Below are 20,741 nucleotides of genomic sequence, written 5' to 3'. Positions count from 1 at the left end.
GAACTGTGGAAACATAATTTTTAATGCATCTTGTGTTTGTCATTATCAAATGACAAATGGAATATTTTTATATATGTTTTATTTTTATTGCCTTATGTAATAATCTGAAAATAAAAATCTGAAAAAATGCAGGAATGTTTCTTTATACAGTTTCTATTGTGGCATAGAAAACAATGGAATTCTGTATTTTTTTAATTATATGCGCTGAAGATGTCTAAGGGTTTTACCATTTTCCGTTTATTGATGCAATTCCAAATCATGTTAGTACTGAACAGTGATTTAAAAATCTGAAAGTTCAAATTTTACCTCTGCAGATAAGAATATTTTTAAACAGTTTACTGAACTTATTTATGCTAGAATTGTGTGTGGTATTAAGCAACATTACAGTAATTAAATTATTAGTTTAATTAAAATGTTAATTTTAACAGATAACAGCAAAGCATTTGCCAACAAAACACACTTCAGTATTTTCAGGTGACCTAGCTTTCCTTGTCTTATCGTTATAATAGTTAGCTCAGATGTTTTTTACATGAACAACCATTTTTGTTGTTTTTGAACATTATTAAAGTAAAAAGCTTAAGCTATTTGGTAATTAAATTATCTATTTGGAAACATTTTTTCCTATAAATTAACTCCCCCTTCATTAGTAAATAAATTAGAAAAGTTTTAACTGATAATATCCACTATTTGTGTTTCAAAGTTTTTAATTGAAAATGAGACTCTTCCCTCCCCACCCCTGAATCCTACAAAATAAAATACGGTTTCAAAGACTTACAGTAATGATTCATTAAAATAGTAATATTTCAATTTTTAATGAGCACATGCTCTTTCAAAGCTTTAAACAATTTAAAATTAGCATTTGCTGTTTATGAAATTGCTAACTGATTGATTGCTTTGAGAGTATGGTTAAATGAAGCACAAATTTCAGTTTACCGTTAAATCACAAAATCTAAATTCTATATGTGTTTTCTTCCTTGTTTCTGAAACTCTGAGGATATTTTAATTCATGTAAAACAGCTCTATATTTTTTAAATGCTTTACTAGATGCGTAATATTTTGCTGACACTTTTTGTCCTTGTTCATGTAAACTTTCTTTTTTGCTTCGGAAAACGATCGTCACATCTCTCAAATGTTTTCTCCTGGGCTGGATATAGGTGAATGTTGTCAGTGCTTTGAGAACAAAATGTCATTCTAGAAAGAAAATACAGCATGTAAGTATAATGTCACCTGTTAGGGACACTCTCAGTATAAAACAGTTTGCACTGTATCCTGACTTCTCATTTTCTTTTCCTTCTTTACAGGAAGGTATCTCATTATTTTTACAGATTTGGAAGGGGAGAGAGAGAGATATGTGGCAGCCAGGCAAGGGGAGTGCGGTGCCCATGTACTGGGTACTTGACTACTGTTTCTTTCTGCTTTCATACACAGCATGTTCTGCCAAACTGTACCCTTGCTGTGTATTTATTGTCTATACACAATTGTGTATGCTCATTCATATGAATACCACAAGCAATGCAAATTAGTAAAGGTAAGTGCACATGCATAAAATACCATTAAGTCTGTTCAAATTCTTTAGAAAGTGCAAGACAACTGAAGAGATACGTGTTTCCTCGTGTTTTTGATATTTAAATTCCAAGCTTGCTAACTCTTAGGTTCTTGTTTTTTGTCTTTCGAAGAAGACCCTTTATCTTCTAAGAAAATTCTTTTGCTTGAGCATTCTTCATTCCTCCTTTTAGAATCACCTATTATCTTTCTTTCACCTCCAAGCATTGCAACAGTGCTGTTATTTATATTCCCAGATTGCACAGAAAGAAAACAGTATGTAATCAGTGGATATTAAAATCTTGGCACAGACTCTCATTTCTGCTTACAGCAAATATCTAAAGAGCTTTAAGTAGCTAAAGGTACTCACATTATTTTACGGTAGTGTAATAACTACCCACTTCTGTTGCCTCTTTTCTGGGACTCGCTAAGTAGCATGTAAATAGAATTGATGGGTGCTGTGTTACTGCCATATAAGCACTATTAGAGAGTAACTTTTGGGTTAGAAAAATGGCTCTACCTGACATAATCCTTTCAGTCTGCATACCTACCTTCTCAAGGTACAACATCTCTATTAAGGGCTATTAAAGCTCTCTATAACTTACATTTATACTATGCTTTAGTTTATTTTGGCAACTAGGTCAGTACTGATTTGTCACCACTGCTTTAAAAACAGTATGGGATGTAAGGAAACAGACTTATTTTTTATGGCTACAGCATATTGAAAGTGCTGGATTAAAAGGAGGAAAATACTCACAAAATACCTATTCAGTGAGGACAAAAAGAATAAGTAAATAAGATTCCCCACCCCCTGGCTGACTGCAGTATGACAAATCTCTTTAGACCACTTTGTCTTATTTGTCTTCCATGTCTGTATCAAGGAGAAGCAGCTCTGTCTATCAGTGCTGCTGCACAGAAGATCTGCAGTGGTTACAGCTGGTGTTGGTGAAAAAGATTACAGCAGGGAAAAACACCTTCTGAGGCTGAGCTGTTGCCTCAGTTGCAAGGTAAGACATGCTTTTCTCATTAACCTTAATTAAAATGCTCATTTAAAGTTCCTCAAAGGATTAAAGCTGTGGGAATCATTACAGGTTTTGTTATTCTATCTCCTGACCAAAATTTCCCTGTGAGAATAAGCAGTTTCAAAAGTGGTGTTAATATTGTTGTGTGTAAAGAATGGCACCACTAAAACTTGGCGGTTCAGTTCCAAAGCAATCAGCAGAAAAAAAACAAAAGACTGGACTTTTCAGAAGCATTTTCTCTGGAAAGTTGCTACATGGAGCTACTTTTGAGTTCCCTGACAAAATTCACATGGTTTATTTTATACAGTAAGGAAAAAAATCACAACTGGAGTGCAAAAAAGCTCTCAAATGCCAGTGAAGGTGTGATGTGCTTAAAAAATCACACAGCATGAAGTGATGTAAAGAACCAGAAAGCCAGAGGCTGTACCTGGATAAAGTCAGCATTGGCGTGACTGCTGGGACTCAGATGACTTTGTCGCATGTGGCAAAAAGCAGTGTGCAAAATTTCTGGTTTATTTTTACAGAAAAGTTGTGTTTCCTTTATACTTACTTTTGCTGCGTTTCACCTGCTTTTACTCGTATTGTCTTCACTATAAGCCCTGGTCGACGGGTGCCTTTTGTCCAGGGAATTATAGTTTGAACGGTGTCCCAGATATTTTCCCAGACTGCTGTTCCTTCCCATTTGAACTTGATCATTATTAGTTCACCAATATCAGTGTCCAATGTGATGAGAAAAGAGTAAGTTTTATTCTCATTAATACCTTCAACTCTGCATAAAACAAAAACAGAATAATGCTATTTTAGTTAATATATATTAGTGCCCTCTTTCAAACCGAAAAGGACTCCTCTCCCTTCTGCAGAACATCAATTTCTCTACTTTTTCTCCAGGTGAGTAAAGTGGTGAAAAATAACAACCTGCTAGAAGAAAAAGCAGAAGCAGGAGATACTTTGCAAAGCAGCAGTGGTTTCTGACAGCAATAGAAAAGCAAGGCTAGGTCTTAGTGAGATCAAAGGCTGACCCACCCTATTGCCTTTGCTCTTGCTAATTCAGATACAGAATCCTTCCTAAGAAATATCCTAAATGTTTTACGGAATTACATTTGCTTCTGTGTGTATAGATAATACTATAAATTTGTGTTTTATTAAAAAACATGTCTTTGTCATGGATTGGGCTGAACATAAGAGGACAATATTTAACATTCAGAGAATTTCCAAGATTACTAGGTTTATTTTATAGAGATATTTCATACTTTTCAACTGTGAGAGTTGTGAAGTTTGGGGCATTTAGGGGCTGTGGATGAAGAGACGACTTGGTAACTGTTATCCTGTTATCTCCACTTACTAAACTGTACTAAAAAAGTTAATTCATAGTATAAATAACAAAGTTCTAGAGATTGGCCTGATTCATAACATGACATAACATATTAAATACTCACAGCGTGACAGCTAGATTTTTGGCATCCTCTTTTGTGCCTGTCAGAGAGATGGTGAAAGTTGGGTCTATCTGCTTTTCCTCGATTCCGTTGATGAAATGGATCTTGAACTGATAGTGATAGACTGTAGAAAACGATTTGCAAAGATGATGAATAGCTAGAGAAGCTATAGATTTGTCTGGTAAAACAAATATGCTTTTCAAAGCAGATACTTGATTCACGTTTTTGTTATCTTTTAAACAAGTTGTTACAATTAAAAATCAGCATTGATTGTTGCTGTGTTGCATTATCTCTTAGGTTTTTACAGCCTTGTTGCTCTATTTAAAGGATGAGGAAAAGAGCAAAGTCGGACAAAGTTCCTTTGTAGCATGAAATCTTCTTTCCTGGAAAATATTTCAGCTTTTCTAATGTATAACTGAATTTCTGGCAAATCTTCCCGGTAACTAGGGATGAGTCCTTGTGACTGGACATAGAGACGTCTGACACAGATTGGAGGCTCTGTGCAGCCTTTTTCTCTGTGATGAGTTAGAAAATCTCTACAAAGCAGATGACTCGCAAGCTTTCCTTGACTGTATAATGCTACATTGTGCTTAACATGCATCTGTTAACAATATGACTTTGTTCAGCACTTTGCTTTAGGAATATGTCAGTAGTGCATTGAGGTTTGGTAGTTTCTAGAAGAAGAGTATTTAGAAAAATCTTTCAAATTTAAAAAAGACATATTTTTTCATGCCTAAGCATCATCACTCTACTGATTACAAGAAGCTTCATGTTTAGTAAATAAATACAAAACCCTACAGTTAGAGGCCATGTGCACATAGCAGCTAGATTTGAATGTTCAATGGTTACCTGCCTGGTGAAAGAAAAGTACTGTAGCAGTTTAACTTTACTATGGAAAAGTTACTGTTAAGTAATAGTATCTGTACCTTTGACTTGTAGATAAAGAGCCATCATTGCTCAGATATCTTCTTTTCAATGCCCAAAGTCAGCTCTGTTTATTTTCTAAATAACTTTCCAGTGACTGGCACTGCATTTTATACCACAATCAGGGCTAACCATTTATGCTTCTGATTAATCACTGCTACAGTTACTACCAGGAGTGCAATGATATCGGAAATTTTCTAAAGCAGACTGATATTACTCAGCTCAAATATTTCTATAGTGTAAAATGTGGTTTCACTCTCTGCTTCTCCACAAAAATATCCTTAGATATTAAGGAAAGAAATCCCAAATCATTTTTATTAACAAAGGCCTCAGAGTATCTAGAAAAATGAGATATGTGTTTTATCCTTATCACCTGGTCAAACTGCACACAGGAAACAATTCCGGTTACCCACCATTGCACTGCAGTTATATATAGGGTGCTTTTTCCTCCTCTTTGTTTTCCTTGTTTCATACTTATCGGGTAATGTCACTTCTGGGAGTGGCTCCGCTGAACTGTTCAGGGAGCAGCAATCTCAAATATGTGCATAGCCTGGAGCAGCACAGGGAGATTCGCAATGGAAGGTGTTTGTTAGAGCACCTATACCTTTTTGTTGTTGTTTTATAGTATTTATTTTATGTTAGCGAAGAATGTGTTTTCTTTTGAAAAGGTGTTAGTCAGCAAGAAAGAATATGGCTGGTTGTTTGCTGCCAACCACAAAACAAACCTAGAGAGGACAAAGTGGGCTGAGCTTGTTTACAAATCGCTTTTATTACTGCTCAATCTTGCTCTGTTTTCTCTGTCGTAGTCTACTGTGATAGTATATGTTCTAATAAAACCTAGCCTCATTTTAAGGAGAAAGGTGAGAGCAAATCTGTAAAAACTTCTGGTTGGCATAGGATCCCATCACAGAATTATTATAAACATTATTTGCTATGGGTTTTTTTGCTATATATATATTTGCTATATATATTTTTTGAAGATTTATATATTTTTGAAAATATATATATGTGTGTGTGTATATATATATATATATGTAGAAGTGGATTAAAATAAACTCCAGAACCTAATCATTTGATTTGAAAAATGAAATGTCAGGTTTCCCTAGAGAAAAGTAGTGGATTGTGAAGTGTAATGCTACATTTCTCAGATTTCTTCCCTTTGTGCTTCAGATGTTTCTCTGGAGGCGCAGGGATTGCTCCATGCCAGCGTCCCACAGGCCTGTTGGGCAACTTCCCTGAAAGGGAACTATTGTCCGGAGCACCGGTGGCTGGATGTGTGCCATAGACACGTCCACTTATTTATTCAAAACCAGTTCCAAGAGTAAAAATGCAATATCTTAAAAAAAATTGACTTGGAAGTCAGCAGGACATAACAATAGCCTGTGGTAAAATATCTGTATGTATGGTGGGGGGAACAATGTCCAGGACCACCCTTGGTACCCAGAGGCACAGCAGGCAGCATGGCTGTCCGAGCAGTGCCACTGTGACAGCAACACAGCTGTGCCGAGACGAAAAAAAGCAGGAACTGTGTGAGGATTTTGGAAGTTTTGGAATCTGTGTTAAACAGATTCCCATGGCATGCTTTTGGTTTTTGTTTGGTGGGGAGGGAGGGGTTGTTTTGTTTTAAGTGTCAGATTGGGCTACGTGGTGTCTCCGAGGGCTGAGCGGAGCTCGCCGCAGCCCCTCGGGGCTGGCGCCCTAGGAAGCTTCTGCTGGTCTTTCCAAATTACCTCACGCAAGCGGCCTGTGGCCCAGCGCTCCCGGCGGCGGCCGTTAGCGGCGCAGCAGGTGGCGGCGGGGCGGGGCCGCCAACGGTCACCGCGCTGTGAGGCGGCCCCAGCTCAGGGGGAAGAGGGTTTCCTAGCTCCCGTGATGGACAACTCCATGGAGATGGAGCTCGAGGTGCTTTGTTGTAGCACCACAGTTTTGTTCTTTGGAAAAGGCGTGCTGTTCTCCGGTCTAGCCATTGCCTGAAAAACTGTAATTTGTGTGTCGTCTTGCAGACTAATTACAGGCAAAATTTGGTCATGCTTGGAGTAAGAAGTTTTACAGGCCTGCTGGAGCAATTATGCTGCCTTTTGGCTTGGCTGTAAGCCTGCATGTGTTACAGTAAACTCAAATGGAGTAACTGTTGCAGGAAAATCCTGTTGATCGGGACCCAGAACAGCTTGGAAGCCATGAGGCCACAGTGCCTGCTCGGTGCAAGGTGCTTTTCCACACAGCAATGCTAAGAACCAGGATCTCCATGAAGGGAATGTGGTTTCCTAGCGGGGTGCCTAACTGCTGCCACAGACAGAGACTCCCTGTAGCCTTTATAAGCATCAATGAGTGAGTGAAGGGGATCAGGGCGCCTCAGCTCATGCTCACACACGGCTCCCAGCCTGGAGACCGTGGCAAGTGTTCCCACAAACCTTTGAAAGGCATGTGCGCCCGGGTCTTCAGGAAGAGGCGCCGGCTCTTGGGGAGCCTCTCCTCACGGATGTTGTAGCCCAGGGTGTTGCAGCGGTTCTTGCGGCAGCTCAGGCACATTCCCCGCTCAAAGGTGCTGATGTCGTTGCACCAGTAGGCTGTGCTTTGCTTGTCCTTGTGTAGCAGCGAGTCGATGAACAGGTGAACAGACCTCTCGTGGGCACATTTCACAGTTTGAGTGATGCCTAGAAAAAAAATCACAGCAGAGCTTTATTTCTGTTTTCTTTGCAAACTTGAAGGTACATATACAGCCTATATATGTTAATTTTCTTCTCCCACTTTAATTCTAAAATGTTATGATTTTGTGTCATCAATCATACATGAAGCGATCTTACTTCTCAAATTATCCAAACATTGCTGGCTGAACCACCATGTTAGTAAAATTAGATTGCCATGATTTGCTGCTTAGCATGGTATAGCCTGCTGGGGCAGGGCTGTAAATTTGTACCTTGATATTGGTGCCCTTGCTGCTCAGAACCATGTCAAGTGCGATGTGCTACTATATGCAGTCTTTTCAGACCACACCACATTAAAGACTAGTCTTATTCTGAATGGTAGAACATTGTTGACTTTTGGATGCCTATATACCAATGTTATGTTTTGTCCCTATCAGAGTGACAAACGCTCTTCTTCAATTTTGTTTGCAAACTATTATAGAGAAAAGGGAATAAAATATATTAAATAATTTATGTATATATGAGAAATAAGTGTGTTTTTCCTTTTTTTTTTTTTTTTTTTTTTTTCTATCAGTGTCGCTAAATTCTGATTATTCTGTGTAATTGGGATACATAGCAGTAGACTGCTTTACATGTCTTAACTGACAACTTTCTAGCTCATGCTTGGCTTCACTTTTTCATGAATTTTTCTTAACAAAAAGGCCTACTTTTTTGATGGTGTGGTGATAGTTGAGAAAATTTTGGCAGGGCGACATGCTGGGTGAAAAGTACTTATTGGGGTTTTTGGTGAATCGTCACTGTGCATCAATGGCTTATCTCTGCAGTATGTTGCATCAGTTTGTCTTTACATTTACATTTAGGTACATCAGGACTAGGCTTCTATATAAAACATCCTGGAACATTGGCAGTCAGGTCCTAGAGAGAGCATCATCTGCTGCAGAACTGAAGGATGGGGAGAAAGGTGAATTAAGGAGGTAAGTAGTACAGCATTGTGTTTTGTTTGATTTGTAATAATTAATTGCTTACTAGATGAATCTGACTTAATTAGAAAAAGTTTTGTCATTTCTTCTACGCCCAAAACAAATACCTTTGAAATTATTCCAAAGTGCTCGACAGTAGGATGCTCATGGCCTCATTTTCAGAACTGCTAAGCAGCCAAATTTCTTACTGGAGTCAGTAGGAAAAGAGTGAGCTCAATATATCTGAAAATCAGATAACCAATTTCTAGAAAACAAACTACCTTGCATATAATGGGAGGTAAGGTTCCCATTAGATACTGTTTTAAGTCCACAGAAATATGCAAAAATTCCTGGAGATACCATCAGTCCAGATGCAATACTTACGCTCTTTTTATCCCATTGATTCTTACCAGTGATTCCATACTGTGCAATGTGGTTATACATGTGCATGATGTGACAGCCAGGCTGAAAGGTGCCTCCATTGGGATAAAAGTCAAAGTGGGCCACAGGCTGTTTGATGCCAACACTCAGCCCCATGTGCTGCTTAGTGAATGTATGAATTGCATCTACGAAGTTTGCATCATCTGGAGATAAACGGTCTGTTGGTGACATTCCTTCAAACAGGGGACCAGCAGGATCAAGGCCTGCAATAAATGAAATAATCCAGTTGTGATAGGGACAGATGTGCCCTTCTTTTACTGCTATGAAAAAAAGTCTGTGATAAATATTAAAAAACTGACAGCACTGGTAATATATTGAAGTCATTTATAGAAACAATGCTAAGCACATGCTCTTTAGAGGGTGGGTACATGGTTACACCAAAAGGCAAATTGAACATAAACACTGTAACTGCTATATGCATAAGGACAGTGGCCCAAAGAGATAGATGTGTTTGTCATAGACCAACCATGCTCATTCCTGCTTTGTTTCTTGAGGAATATTTGCCTGCTTTTGCTCTTTCATACTCTGGAGGTCACACATTTCAGAGGACCTTTTGAAGATAGCAGTCCTGCAACAAGGTTGACTTTTAGCCCACGTTTAGGATCTGAAACTTTAGAAAGCTTAACTTGTGGATTAAGAGTTCCGTGTCCACTACATGTTATTCATAATATTTTTTCAACATTAAAAAGATTTGAATGCAATTTATTATTGTCTTATAAAAAATATTCCACTTGGCGAAGCTTTTTAGTTTTAGTTTAGTAGATGCTCTTGTAAAGTAGTTTTGGTGGGGGAAATGGATTTAGGAAAAGGGACTGCCCCTATAGTTTAAAGCTACCTTTTTTTTTTTTTTTTTTTTCTCTCCTTGAAGACCAGCTTCTAAATTTCATCTTCAGTCAATATTACAGATGAGTGAAATCAAATAGATGTAACTGAACAAGACTTAAAAGTATAGGCAATGCAACTAGGGATGCCATTCTACATGCTTTTTTATTTGCCTTTTTAAATACTTTTAATCAGTGTGAACTCCTGGAGATAATTCTTCTGGATATTTTTTGCTGAAAAATATGTATAACTATTATAATAACATGTTATAATGTTTTTATTTATCCATTGTGATGATTTAATGTGCTAATATGGTCTAAACAATGTTTTATCTAGTAATTTAAACATTGTAGCTGATGCTGCAGGTAACCTCATATAAGATGCATGGCTTTTATTTTTTTCTTTTAAGCTGTCACTGTGCATTAGATGTGGCATTGTATAAAGTAGTATTTTCATTGCACTCTGTTAGTGCAATTACAAAACGTTACAGGACACTCAAAATGCCACTAGTCAGCACAGTGAAGTGTTCGGGTTGATTTTTATGTTTACTTTAAGCATCTATTAGGAATACTCTATCTTGTAAAATACAATCCAGGACTGTAATCTTGTCTAAGGGAATTGGCTTCAGTTCACTATAAAAGCAGTGTGCCACAATTGAAAGCTCAAGAATAACTAGGTGATTTCCTTAGTATAATTTTGTTTTTAAAATGACTTGTTAATGATGAAGATATTACTGAATGGGGCCACTGAAGCTTACCAGAATATGTTTGGGGTCAGGATAGTGACTAAGAGATCCAAAGATCCAAATTTGTAAGCTAACCTTTAGTTTAAGGCGTTCCTGAGAATAGATGCAAGATAAATTTGAACAGTAGGTAACTTGAATCTTTGGTTTGTTTTCTAGTCCCCGTGTTTGTAAATTCCATGTTGTAGTCTGGATTGAGGTAGGAAAGATCATAGCTAGAAATACTTTGAAAGGCTGCTTTATTTTGAGAATTGTTTTCTGCAGATTTTCATCTTAATTTCTACCAGTAGGAGAAACTTTTCAGCTGTGGCAGACTGCTACTTGACTGCTATGGGGCTGTCAAGAAATGGAGAAAAAGCAAACAAAGGCAATACACTTTAAGTATTTTTTTTTAAATGTACAGTGTGACCTTATCAAGTATTTGGTCCGTTTCTTCCCTGCATATATCACTGCTAACTGCATTTTTTCTGAAATACCTGTAATCAGTTGTTCAACTGGGGGAGAGGAGGGGGAACACACCTGTGTATTGTTATATTTATCTTGAGATGCCCCCATGATGCTTATCAAAATATACCCACACTTTCCCTTATCCCTATACAGGATGGTATTTACAATCCACAAAGTTGTGAACACCCTTCCATTGAAGCACACTTACTTTAAATTCAGTAAGACTATGTATTGCAGAAATAGATTAAGTTACCCATGCATGTGTATTTTACAATTTGGAGTCAATGCTGTTGGAAAAGGAGGCTATATACAGCAAGAATTTAGCTAGAGACATTAGTCTGAAAAGAAAATTAAATATAAACCTTAGCCACTGGCTATAATTAAAGATCCAGCATAAGCAATACTGTCAATGTGATTAATAAAAATAAGAATGAATAGTTTTTAGATATTTGACATATACTTTACATTAAAACTACATAACCTGAGCAAAGAAACTAGTTGACTGTTATTTTTTATTGAAGTTATAATTTTTTTTTTTTTACCTGTAATTCTTCCAAGCTTGTTTGTACCGCTAATATAACTGCCAGCAAAGCCTGAAACATGAGCTCCTAGGCTGTACCCAATTAGATGAACATTGCTTCTGGAAAATTGGATAGATTCCTGGAAGACAGCAGCAACTTGATTTAGATACAGAAAATACGAAAAGTAAGCTAGTCGCACACTAATTACAAGCTAGGAATTCCATGAATTATAATGCAAGAATTTTGTATGTTGATGTTGGATGTCAAATGAGGTGTGTCAGTCGCACACTAACTTTCTGGCTAACTGAATGCTCTGTTCTTCCTTTTCAGGCCTCATTCATTTGGGAAAATACCATGCATTTGGGCACTGCTGCTTATGTGCTTTGTTCAGGTAAACTGTAGGTAAAGATGGCAAGATTCTTGTTGCTATTTTTTGCAAGTGATGAAAAGGTAGCATTGTTGTCTGCAACATTCCTATGACTGTAGCCTGCGTAGATATCCTAAATAAGACAGACACTCCCTACTCCTCCACCCCCCCACCCCCCCCCCAAAAAAAAAAAGGAAGTCCCAAAGTTTATAGAAGTTGTTAGAGGTGCCATTGCTGCTTTTGTGCTCTTGCCTGGGGTACTAGCCTTAGCCAAAATAGAAGCCAGTGTCACAACATTCATTAGAGGTGGTTTTAAGTGTAAGATTTGGCAATGACATTTCTTGGACTGATTCGAAGAAACTGACTATCTGATCTGAAACAAGCCAGTTGATGCAGAACTGACCTCAGGCCCTTCTCTATGTAAATGAGTACTATGAGGCCCATTTGAGGGCCTATGAGACTCATTTTTTTTCTGACTTGTAAGGGAAAATATAGTGTCCTTTTATTCTTGCAGGCAAAGCACTGTTTTAATTTCAATATAGATATTGCATATTCTGGTAGAATCCCTTTGCAGTCTCTATCCCTGTCTTGTGAGGGTGAGGTGGAAGTTGGCAGTCTTTTTTTTTTTGAGGGAGGGCTGCTCTTATAGCTTTATTGACAGATGTTGTTGAGCTAGAGATCATGCCCTATTAACTCTTGGACTAAGAGTGCTTTATTTTTATTCTTGATTAAAATGTTGCAGAGCACTGCAGCTTTTGTCACCTCAGTTGAGAATACTCCAAGTACTCTCCTGCATGTAAGCAGTAGGGGAAACACAGCAGAAAGACAAGCATGAGAGCTAGAAGAATTGGAATGAAGGTTTTTCACCATTAAATTCACTAGAGTGCTTTTCAACAGAAGGAATATTTACTGCTTGAACACACTCTAAGTGAATTGAATGCTCTGAAAAGTGAAGGTCTGTTTAAATCCTATGTGTCGTGGTGCAAAAGAAGCTATGTATGGTGCTGTAGATGTCATTTATTCAAGCTGACACCAGAGAAATCACTGACTGTCATTTTTGTTGACAATGTGGTTGAGTCCTCTTGGGAACTGAACAAAGTCCACCATTTGATTCATTCAATAATTAAACAGCTTCAAAATATGGCTTTAGGTGTTCAGCAGCTTCTTAGACCACATCTGAACAAGAACAAAGGTTTCTTGTAATGCTACAAAACAAAATGTTGACAGTGGTGGTTCTGCCCTCCTCATGCCTGCTGTCCCTAACTGAGCATCGTATCTAATAACTTCTGCTACCCTTACAATTCTTGTTGAAAGCAGGTTTTTTCAATTATATTTGGTACAGACAGCTCAGCTTTGAAGCATTTTTCCCTACCTCAGGTCTCATCATATATAAATTAATGTATTCAAAAATTCTTTATAAGATAAATGACTATATTTCAGGATGGAGAGATTGAATTAGTACTAGAGCTAGATGAAACAGGAGTTGCATAGCATGGGTGATCTGTATGAGTGGTTCTCATTCTAGTAGTTTGCTTTCTGCCTTGTATTAAATAGTACTGAAGGTCAGAGATCCCTTGCAGACTCTTGTGTAGCACTTTCAAGTCTGACACCTAGATAGGTAGAACATCTATATGACACGGCCACTGCTCCCTGCATGGCAATAGTTTTGATGAGTAGCTACTATTCTAGCATGTAACCATTATTGCCTCTGTGCCATCTGTTAATGCAATGTGTGTCATCCTAAAAGGTTTTCCTTTTCCTTCAGCGTCTCCAAGCTGTTATTTTAGAATAATCTGTGGGGAACTGAGGTAAAAGCTAGGCGTGATGTCATGCCTGGATTCTTCATTAAACTCAGAAATAAAATGGAGATCACAAATGCATTTCATTGAATTCACCTCTTGCAAATGACAATGTGCCCATGCTTTCACAGCACAGGGCTCCTCCTCTGAGTTTCTTTTGTTGAGTGCTGAACCAGAAGCTTTATGATTCAGATGCCATGTCAGCTACCTGCACGCATGCTAATGGGACACAGCAAATGACCAGCCTGAAATGATCTTCACTCTAAATACATATCAAAGTATTTCAGTAAAAAAGCCTACTTGCTTTTCTCTCGTGTGATAATTTTTGTATGAAATTATCTGAGAGTTTATGGAAGAAAATATTTCAGTGTATTGAAGTAATGTGATTGAAATGGATTGCAGTGACCAATATAATATTTCACGACTATAGTAAGAGCGTAAGATACGCTTTTCCTAAATAAACTCATTTTGATTTGGTAGCTCTTACCTCCAGCCATTCCAGAAACTCTGCTATCTCCTGTCCTATGTAGCGTGTGTTTTGTACAGCTATAGGATAGTGCTGGTGAGCAAGAGTAAGCCAATCTGCAATGATCACATTAGTTTGTTCGTGGTAAGACTTCAGAGCTGCTGCCATTTTCCCAATCCAATCTTCTAAAATTCCATCTACCTGTTTTGTTCAGTTTAAAAAAAAAAAAAAAAGGGAATGAAAAACATTTCAGAGAAAACAGTCCCTGTCAGACATTCCCTGTGAAAAGCTCAAGGAAATGGAAAACAGAATATAATCAAGGGAGGTTAGTACTGATTATTAGGGACCTCAGCATATTTCATTTCTGAGATTTTTTGGGCCTTTTTTGGTGGATAAAAAAAATCATTAAGAATTAATATAAGAACTATAATAGTTTAGATCTTGTGACGTGAGCTCTCTGAGTGAAATGATTTTGGTGTTACTGATTTAGCAGAACATCCTGATCTCTTCTGGGTTTTTAACAGACTTTGAGAATCTCAAAGCTGGATTTTTGTACATGTTCCTCTAAGAGCCCAACACTTCTCCATGTGAAATTAATGTGAAATTTGACTTGATGACGATAGCCATAGGTCCATAATTTGACTTTGTGGAGGATTTGAACAAAATTTGAAACAATTTTTTAATTGGGAAACTTGGCTGAAGTAGCCTATGGCAATATTCTGTCCATGGTAGCTGTACTGTGTTTTGTGTTGAGAGAGTTATATGTATCAAGAGTATGATTCAAGGTTTCTCTGGTTGCATAGTTGTAGATGTACTATTGTGGTAGATGATAAAAGATGCCTTTTACTATCACCTCTGATGACATTAGTTCTAAGAGAATCAAGTGTCTGTTAAAATGACATGATTTCCTATCCTCTCTTTTATTTTCAGCTGAGAAGCTGATCAGAACTCCCTCTAGCATAGTATGCATTTGAGTGAGGCTTTCTTGGTAGGGTGTAGGGTAGGGTTGTTTTTTTTTTTTTCCTTTTCTTTTTCAATGCCTTTAACATTTTAACTGAAAGCAGTCCAGTGATAATTCCTTGATGTTGAGAGCTGTATTTTCAACTGAAAAGCTTATAGAGAAGCTCTCCTTAAAGGTGTACCTGAGAGAGATATAGGGAGATTGTGTGCACTGCTTTCCAATAAGTCTGTAAATATCTGGCAGTGAACATATCAGAGAAATGAAACTGGTATTCAGTCCTCCTCAGGCACAGCATAATTCAGCTACTTGTTTGAACTGGCTTGGTTTTAAACCAGGACTGAATATAATCCCTGGCATGGGACTCCCACATGAAAAATTGCTTGTTGCATGTTCTTTCAGAATCTCAGTGGGGAATATCCACTTCATTATTTCTAACCATGATTGCTACTAAGGAAATCCACCATCTTTATAGTCCCGGCCTTTCTTCTGAAGTTACTTTTGGCACTAGCATAATGAGAAGGAAAGTATATCAAATCAGATGTAACTTGAATTAGAAAATGTGTGTTCATACCGACCAGCCATGGACTATCATCACCAGAGGAAGAGAGGCATTGAAACTGCATTGGTCGAGAGTCTCCAACTGATTAAACAAAATCAAACAACTGTCTTCAGTTTTGTCTGTATAAAGTCGAAATTTGGTTTTTAAGATTTGCTGATCTTTCCTTGTTCTAGCGTGCTGAATCTGTGATTCCAGTGCCTCTGAAATAAAATTCATAACAGTTCATAGTAAGATGAAATCTAAATTCTCATGAAGTTACTGATGAAACACAGTCTACCACAGAGTGAACTAGTAAGACTGAAATTCAAGCTGTTACATAATTGCAGTTGGTCATAAGCTGCGAAGTTTCAATCAAAAAATGGATCGTTTTCAAAGCTGAAACAATCTAGATGTGCACCTGAGTCCATCTATTTGAGCAGCAACAATTACATGGAAAACATTGGTCTTACTGGTACAGTCCTTTTTTGAAAGCAGAGTGCAAAAGCTAGGTACAGATGTTGTGACTTAATACCGTTATTGCAGGCACATTCATATGCTCTGCAGAAGGGCAAGTTTTACTAATGTACATCTGCTAATAATTGCTGAGCAAGTATCATTACACTAAAATAAGCATTCAGTCAGGGTAATAACTGTTTAGAGATTTAGGTAACTGCTTAAACTATGAGACCATATCATAACTGATCCTTTTTGTCTAAAAGGCCAAGATGAAATATGTCTATTTTACTTTTTTTTGTTGTTTTTATAAACAACATTGTATATAAGCATCAGCTTGGTAGATACAGGACAGCCTTTCCGGAATGTATTAAGTACCTGGGGTAGTTCCATTTGACTGGAGAATGCCAAAAATAACATCTATATTAAAGAAAATGAACTAACAAACTGTGGCTTCATGAGCATTTTGAATTTAGAAAGAAAAACACAAATATATGGAAACTATTGAAAGCTGAGATAAAGTAAAACAGAAACGTGCAAAAAGCACACAATGACAGATAAGCTTTGTGTTGTATTCTGGTAAGTTTTTTTTTATTTGTCTGGAAATAATCTGTCTAATCATTAGTTAAAGCAATTAGGAAGGGGAGGGAACTGTAAAGGGGTGATGAACTAGATAAACGAGAGGCTGCAATTCTTTGTGTTAAAATGAAAACTTTTAGAGAGATGATGCTGATAGAGTTTCCTGGGAACTGGCTTTGGGGCTAATCTTGTTTTACTGCTTTCATTAATAAGGTAGTCAAAGGTTACAAGATTGATAGAAGTTGAAAAGCACTTGCTAATACTGAGGAGACCCAAAAGTTAAATACTAAGAGCCAGGTGACTTTGAGAATACAGCAATAGAAATGGGTAGCTACAAAGTGCAAGGTCATGCAGCTGATAAGAACTTCTCTGTAAATGAGACTCATAAATTGGAAGCGACATGGGGGTAAAAAGACTTGGCTGTAGTAATCAATAATAAAATTCACTGAGTCATTACTGATTTGGCTGTGAGAAAAGAAAATATAATTCCAAAATGCATCAGGCAAGATGTTTTTGGTAGAAAAAGAGAACAATAATGCTGTTGTACAAGGCATTTATTACCCATGGTAGAATAGTGTCATAGTTCTTGTTACTGCATTCCAGTGACACCCATGTAAACTGCAGTAGCTGCTCAGCAGCATTACTAAACTGGCCAAGGAAAAGGCTTTTGTTTTTAGTAGACCTAACAAATAAATCATTAAATCCTCTTGGAGGGGAAAAGGGAGTATTTTCTTTGCTAGGAAAGAACTTGAAATGAGGTCTGTGAGAACTGAACTTGCATTAGTTCAGCTTTGTTGTTGTGCTAAGGAACTCTTATTCATGTGAAATACGTGAATAAGCATTTAGAAGTATTGGATTATTATATTTTCTTTGAAGTCACCACACTTACTAAGTATTGGTGGTGTTATATCTCACCTCTGAGTCTGTGCATGCATTTGGAAAACATCTTATACCAAGGTGTATTCATTTCTGTATTACTTTGGTGAATGCATCCAAAGGTTCTGTGACATTGTTTTCTTGACAAGATTTTTCCAGTTTATAAGATATTTTTAGTGTGTCAATGCATCAGCTTTTGTCTTTTGTGCATACTTAGTGATATGATTCTTCCAAGCTTATAAACTTGCTGTAGTGAAATCTTATAGTACACAGCACAAAAAATTCTAGTGTGTAAGCATCCTGATTTTCAGTCAGACTGTATTTTCATCGTATCTCAGTGAATCTTGTTACTAACTTTATTTGGTATTCTATTTTCTTATAATTAAAAATATTATATAAACAGCATATTTAATTTGGATAAATCAATGCCAGTTGCCCATCTTGGCAATGAAACTCCCAAACTGCATTACAGTAGATGTGCAGTTTTCCTTCTGTCACTGATTATTGTTAATTCCAATTTACTGTAGACAAAGTTATATTTCATAGCTAGCAAATGTTATGGTAGACAAAAGCTGTTCAGCTATTTGCAGGACCTGGAATGTAAGAAACTTCAAAGTTGGTTAAGTTTTGGTGCCAGATGTCTTAGCTTCAGGAATGTGGTGCTTCACATTTTTATTTAATGGTACTTTGTGATAGCTAGTTTGGACTGAACCTGATGATTTTTCTGTTGCAATGTGTGCTCAGGTGTTTCTGTGTGTGTTTGTTTCTTCCTGGGAGAGGACTCTTCTGAATGGAGTAACACCAGGGAAGATAGAGATTTAAATAATAGAAAATGGGAAAGAGAAGTTTAAAGATGTTGAGGCTTATAATAAGCTTATTCAGATTTTGGTGAGTAGTCACACAAAGATAACAATTGTATTCATTTTTTACTACAAAAGAAAAACAAAATTATGTAACTTACGCTTGTTCAATTCTACCCACCCTTTCTTTATTTTGTACTTCATTTTCTTTTTCTTGGTGCATGCTACAATGCAAAAAGCACATTGTTGCTCTTCCTACTGTTGACGAATAGCATGGAAAGCATCACTAATAAATAGCTGTTTTCTTTTTACATCCACTGTGAAAGTATTTGTGGTGCTTTAATGGGTGAGCTTTTGGCTTGCCCATAACTCTGAGAGAATTAAAAATGCAGTTTGAACTTATTCATGGCTGTCAAAAATGAAAGGTTCCAATAGAATCTGTTGTGTTATTAGACAAAGAACTACTTCAAGCCATTAATCCATGTAATGACTTGGAAAAAGAAATAGCTTCTGAAGAGCTTGGTGCCCAGAAGAGCCTCTAACTGAAAATTTTATACTGATGACTCAGTGGCATGATCAAAGAGAACTGCAAGTTTCATAGGTCAGTCCAGAAAAACTTCAGAATAAAACTACTAAAAACAATTTCCCATGCTAGTTAGACCTGGGAGTGCTAAGAACTTCTGGAATGTAGATCATATGCACGCTAGAGCTTCTCTCTGGGAAAAAAAGCTCTCGCTCAAGTGAGCAAGTTGCTGAATTAACTTCCCCCTTCTCTGAAGAGATCGTGTTCTAACCCGAATCCTTCAGGGAAGGCAATGCAACAGGGCCATCCATAGGCTATCATAAAGCAGCCTCATGCATAGCAACATGCTAATGATAAGCAGTAAGAAGACTTATTGATGCTCTGGAGGATATTTTTTCTTTTTATTTTAAGCTTTCCTTGCTTTGTGTTAATGATGTCAGTGAGTTGTAGCAGGAGTGCAAGTGAGCACTCTTGTGCTGTACTTCAGTCCTGTAGCTAGGACTGAAGTACAGCGTAGCAAAGTTTCTCATAAAACATTTTGGGTCAGTTTTGGCTTATGAACCAAAATATTTTTTATATTTGTCCTGAGACAATAGTGTTTTCTTGCTAAAAAGCAAAACCAAAAGAATGGTTCCAAGTTGAACAAAATAAAACATTTCTATCAACTGGGGTGCAAACAAAGGACTTACATTTCTGAGAGTAGTTTCATTAGCTAACTGAATGCCAAGTAGAATTGGGCTGTGGGAGAAAAAAGTTCAGTTACTCCCCACTATTAGCATTTAATTCTTATTTCCATAAGTAGTGTTTACTGCTTTAATTCTTGGGTGTCCTGCTTCTAATAAAGCTAATTTCAAGCTAAAATGAAGACAGCACATGAAGAATGATGAAAAAGCTAGTAAAGAAATAATTCATTCTGTGGAAGAGTATAATTTTTCTGAGAAAAATAGTAATAACAGTTCCATATGGAAAAAACATATAGATCTTCTATTTATCAGTAGAAACAGGTTAATCCAGGAGATTGATTTATTCTGGATATTGGATTTAATAAGCTCAAAATATGAGAAGACAAATGGTTTTCCAAGCTATGGAATTCTTGGTGACTCTTCTGGAATTACAGATATGATAGCAATGTTTTAAGGTTTGTGAATGAGAACTTTAAAGATCTGGAGACTCACTGGCAAGGGTTCAAAATGATGATCTGTTATACACTGCCAATATGACAAGAATACTTTTTTGAAGCAAGTATATATGTAGTGCATACATAAACACACCTCACTACACAGAAATTGTGTATTTTCTAAGTCTGTTTTCAAGGCTTACTGTAGTTTCCTATCATGTTCATGGGTGGATTCTTTTGCATGTAGGTAAATCTCCAGTCGCCTTCTGGATGACTTACTGCTTTTAACATGAAAATATTTCTAAAAGAGTGCTTACGTATTATCATGTTATTTTTAGTGACTGGTTTTCCACATATTTGAAAGATATGCGACAATTGCTGAGGTCCCTAAAATTACCTAATTCCCTTGTAAAAATGAGCACAGACAGTGTCCATAGGAAGTGGAATGTATCACAGAACTGCTCATATCCAATCGACATTGTTTTCTTGTTTTCTGTCAAAGAAGAGCTAATGATTTGGAAGCATTAAGGTCTTTCAGTTTGACTAATGCAAGAAGAGCCCTTAAAGCTGCTCTTGCTAGAAGCATAGTTGTCAGCATTCCTGTTGTATATGTAAAATCCTCTTTGCTAATACATTCACCTCATTTAGAAGCATCTGTCAGACTCTCCAGACATTGCACTTTCTAGGCAAACTAGAAAAAGTGCCACAAAGAAACAGTAGGAGACTAGAGCCAGCTTTATAGAGGATCCTAGATCTGAATTCAT

At 37.1% G+C, this 20,741-nt stretch overlaps 1 protein-coding gene across 1 annotated transcript; it reads right to left on the bottom strand.

Moving 5' to 3' along the window:
• Positions 1-1,079: 1,079 nt before the first annotated feature.
• Positions 1,080-20,123, bottom strand: LIPC (lipase C, hepatic type). Its single transcript, XM_088528580.1, has 11 exons — positions 20,068-20,123; positions 18,650-18,708; positions 18,499-18,561; positions 15,663-15,850; positions 14,152-14,331; positions 11,520-11,637; positions 8,936-9,169; positions 7,333-7,575; positions 4,001-4,121; positions 3,115-3,333; positions 1,080-1,191 (listed from the first exon to the last, which is right to left on the bottom strand). Exons 1-11 carry the CDS (start codon positions 20,121-20,123, stop codon positions 1,080-1,082), a joined length of 1,593 nt encoding a protein of 530 aa, XP_088384706.1.
• Between the last annotated feature and the right edge of the window lie 618 nt (positions 20,124-20,741).

The sequence above is a fragment of the Tinamus guttatus genome, unplaced genomic scaffold, assembly GCF_059628265.1.
Source record: "Tinamus guttatus ecotype Peru unplaced genomic scaffold, ASM5962826v1 Tinamus_guttatus_pri_ptg000004l, whole genome shotgun sequence".
Taxonomy (NCBI): domain Eukaryota; kingdom Metazoa; phylum Chordata; class Aves; order Tinamiformes; family Tinamidae; genus Tinamus; species Tinamus guttatus.
This window is presented reverse-complemented; position numbering and strand designations above follow the sequence as displayed.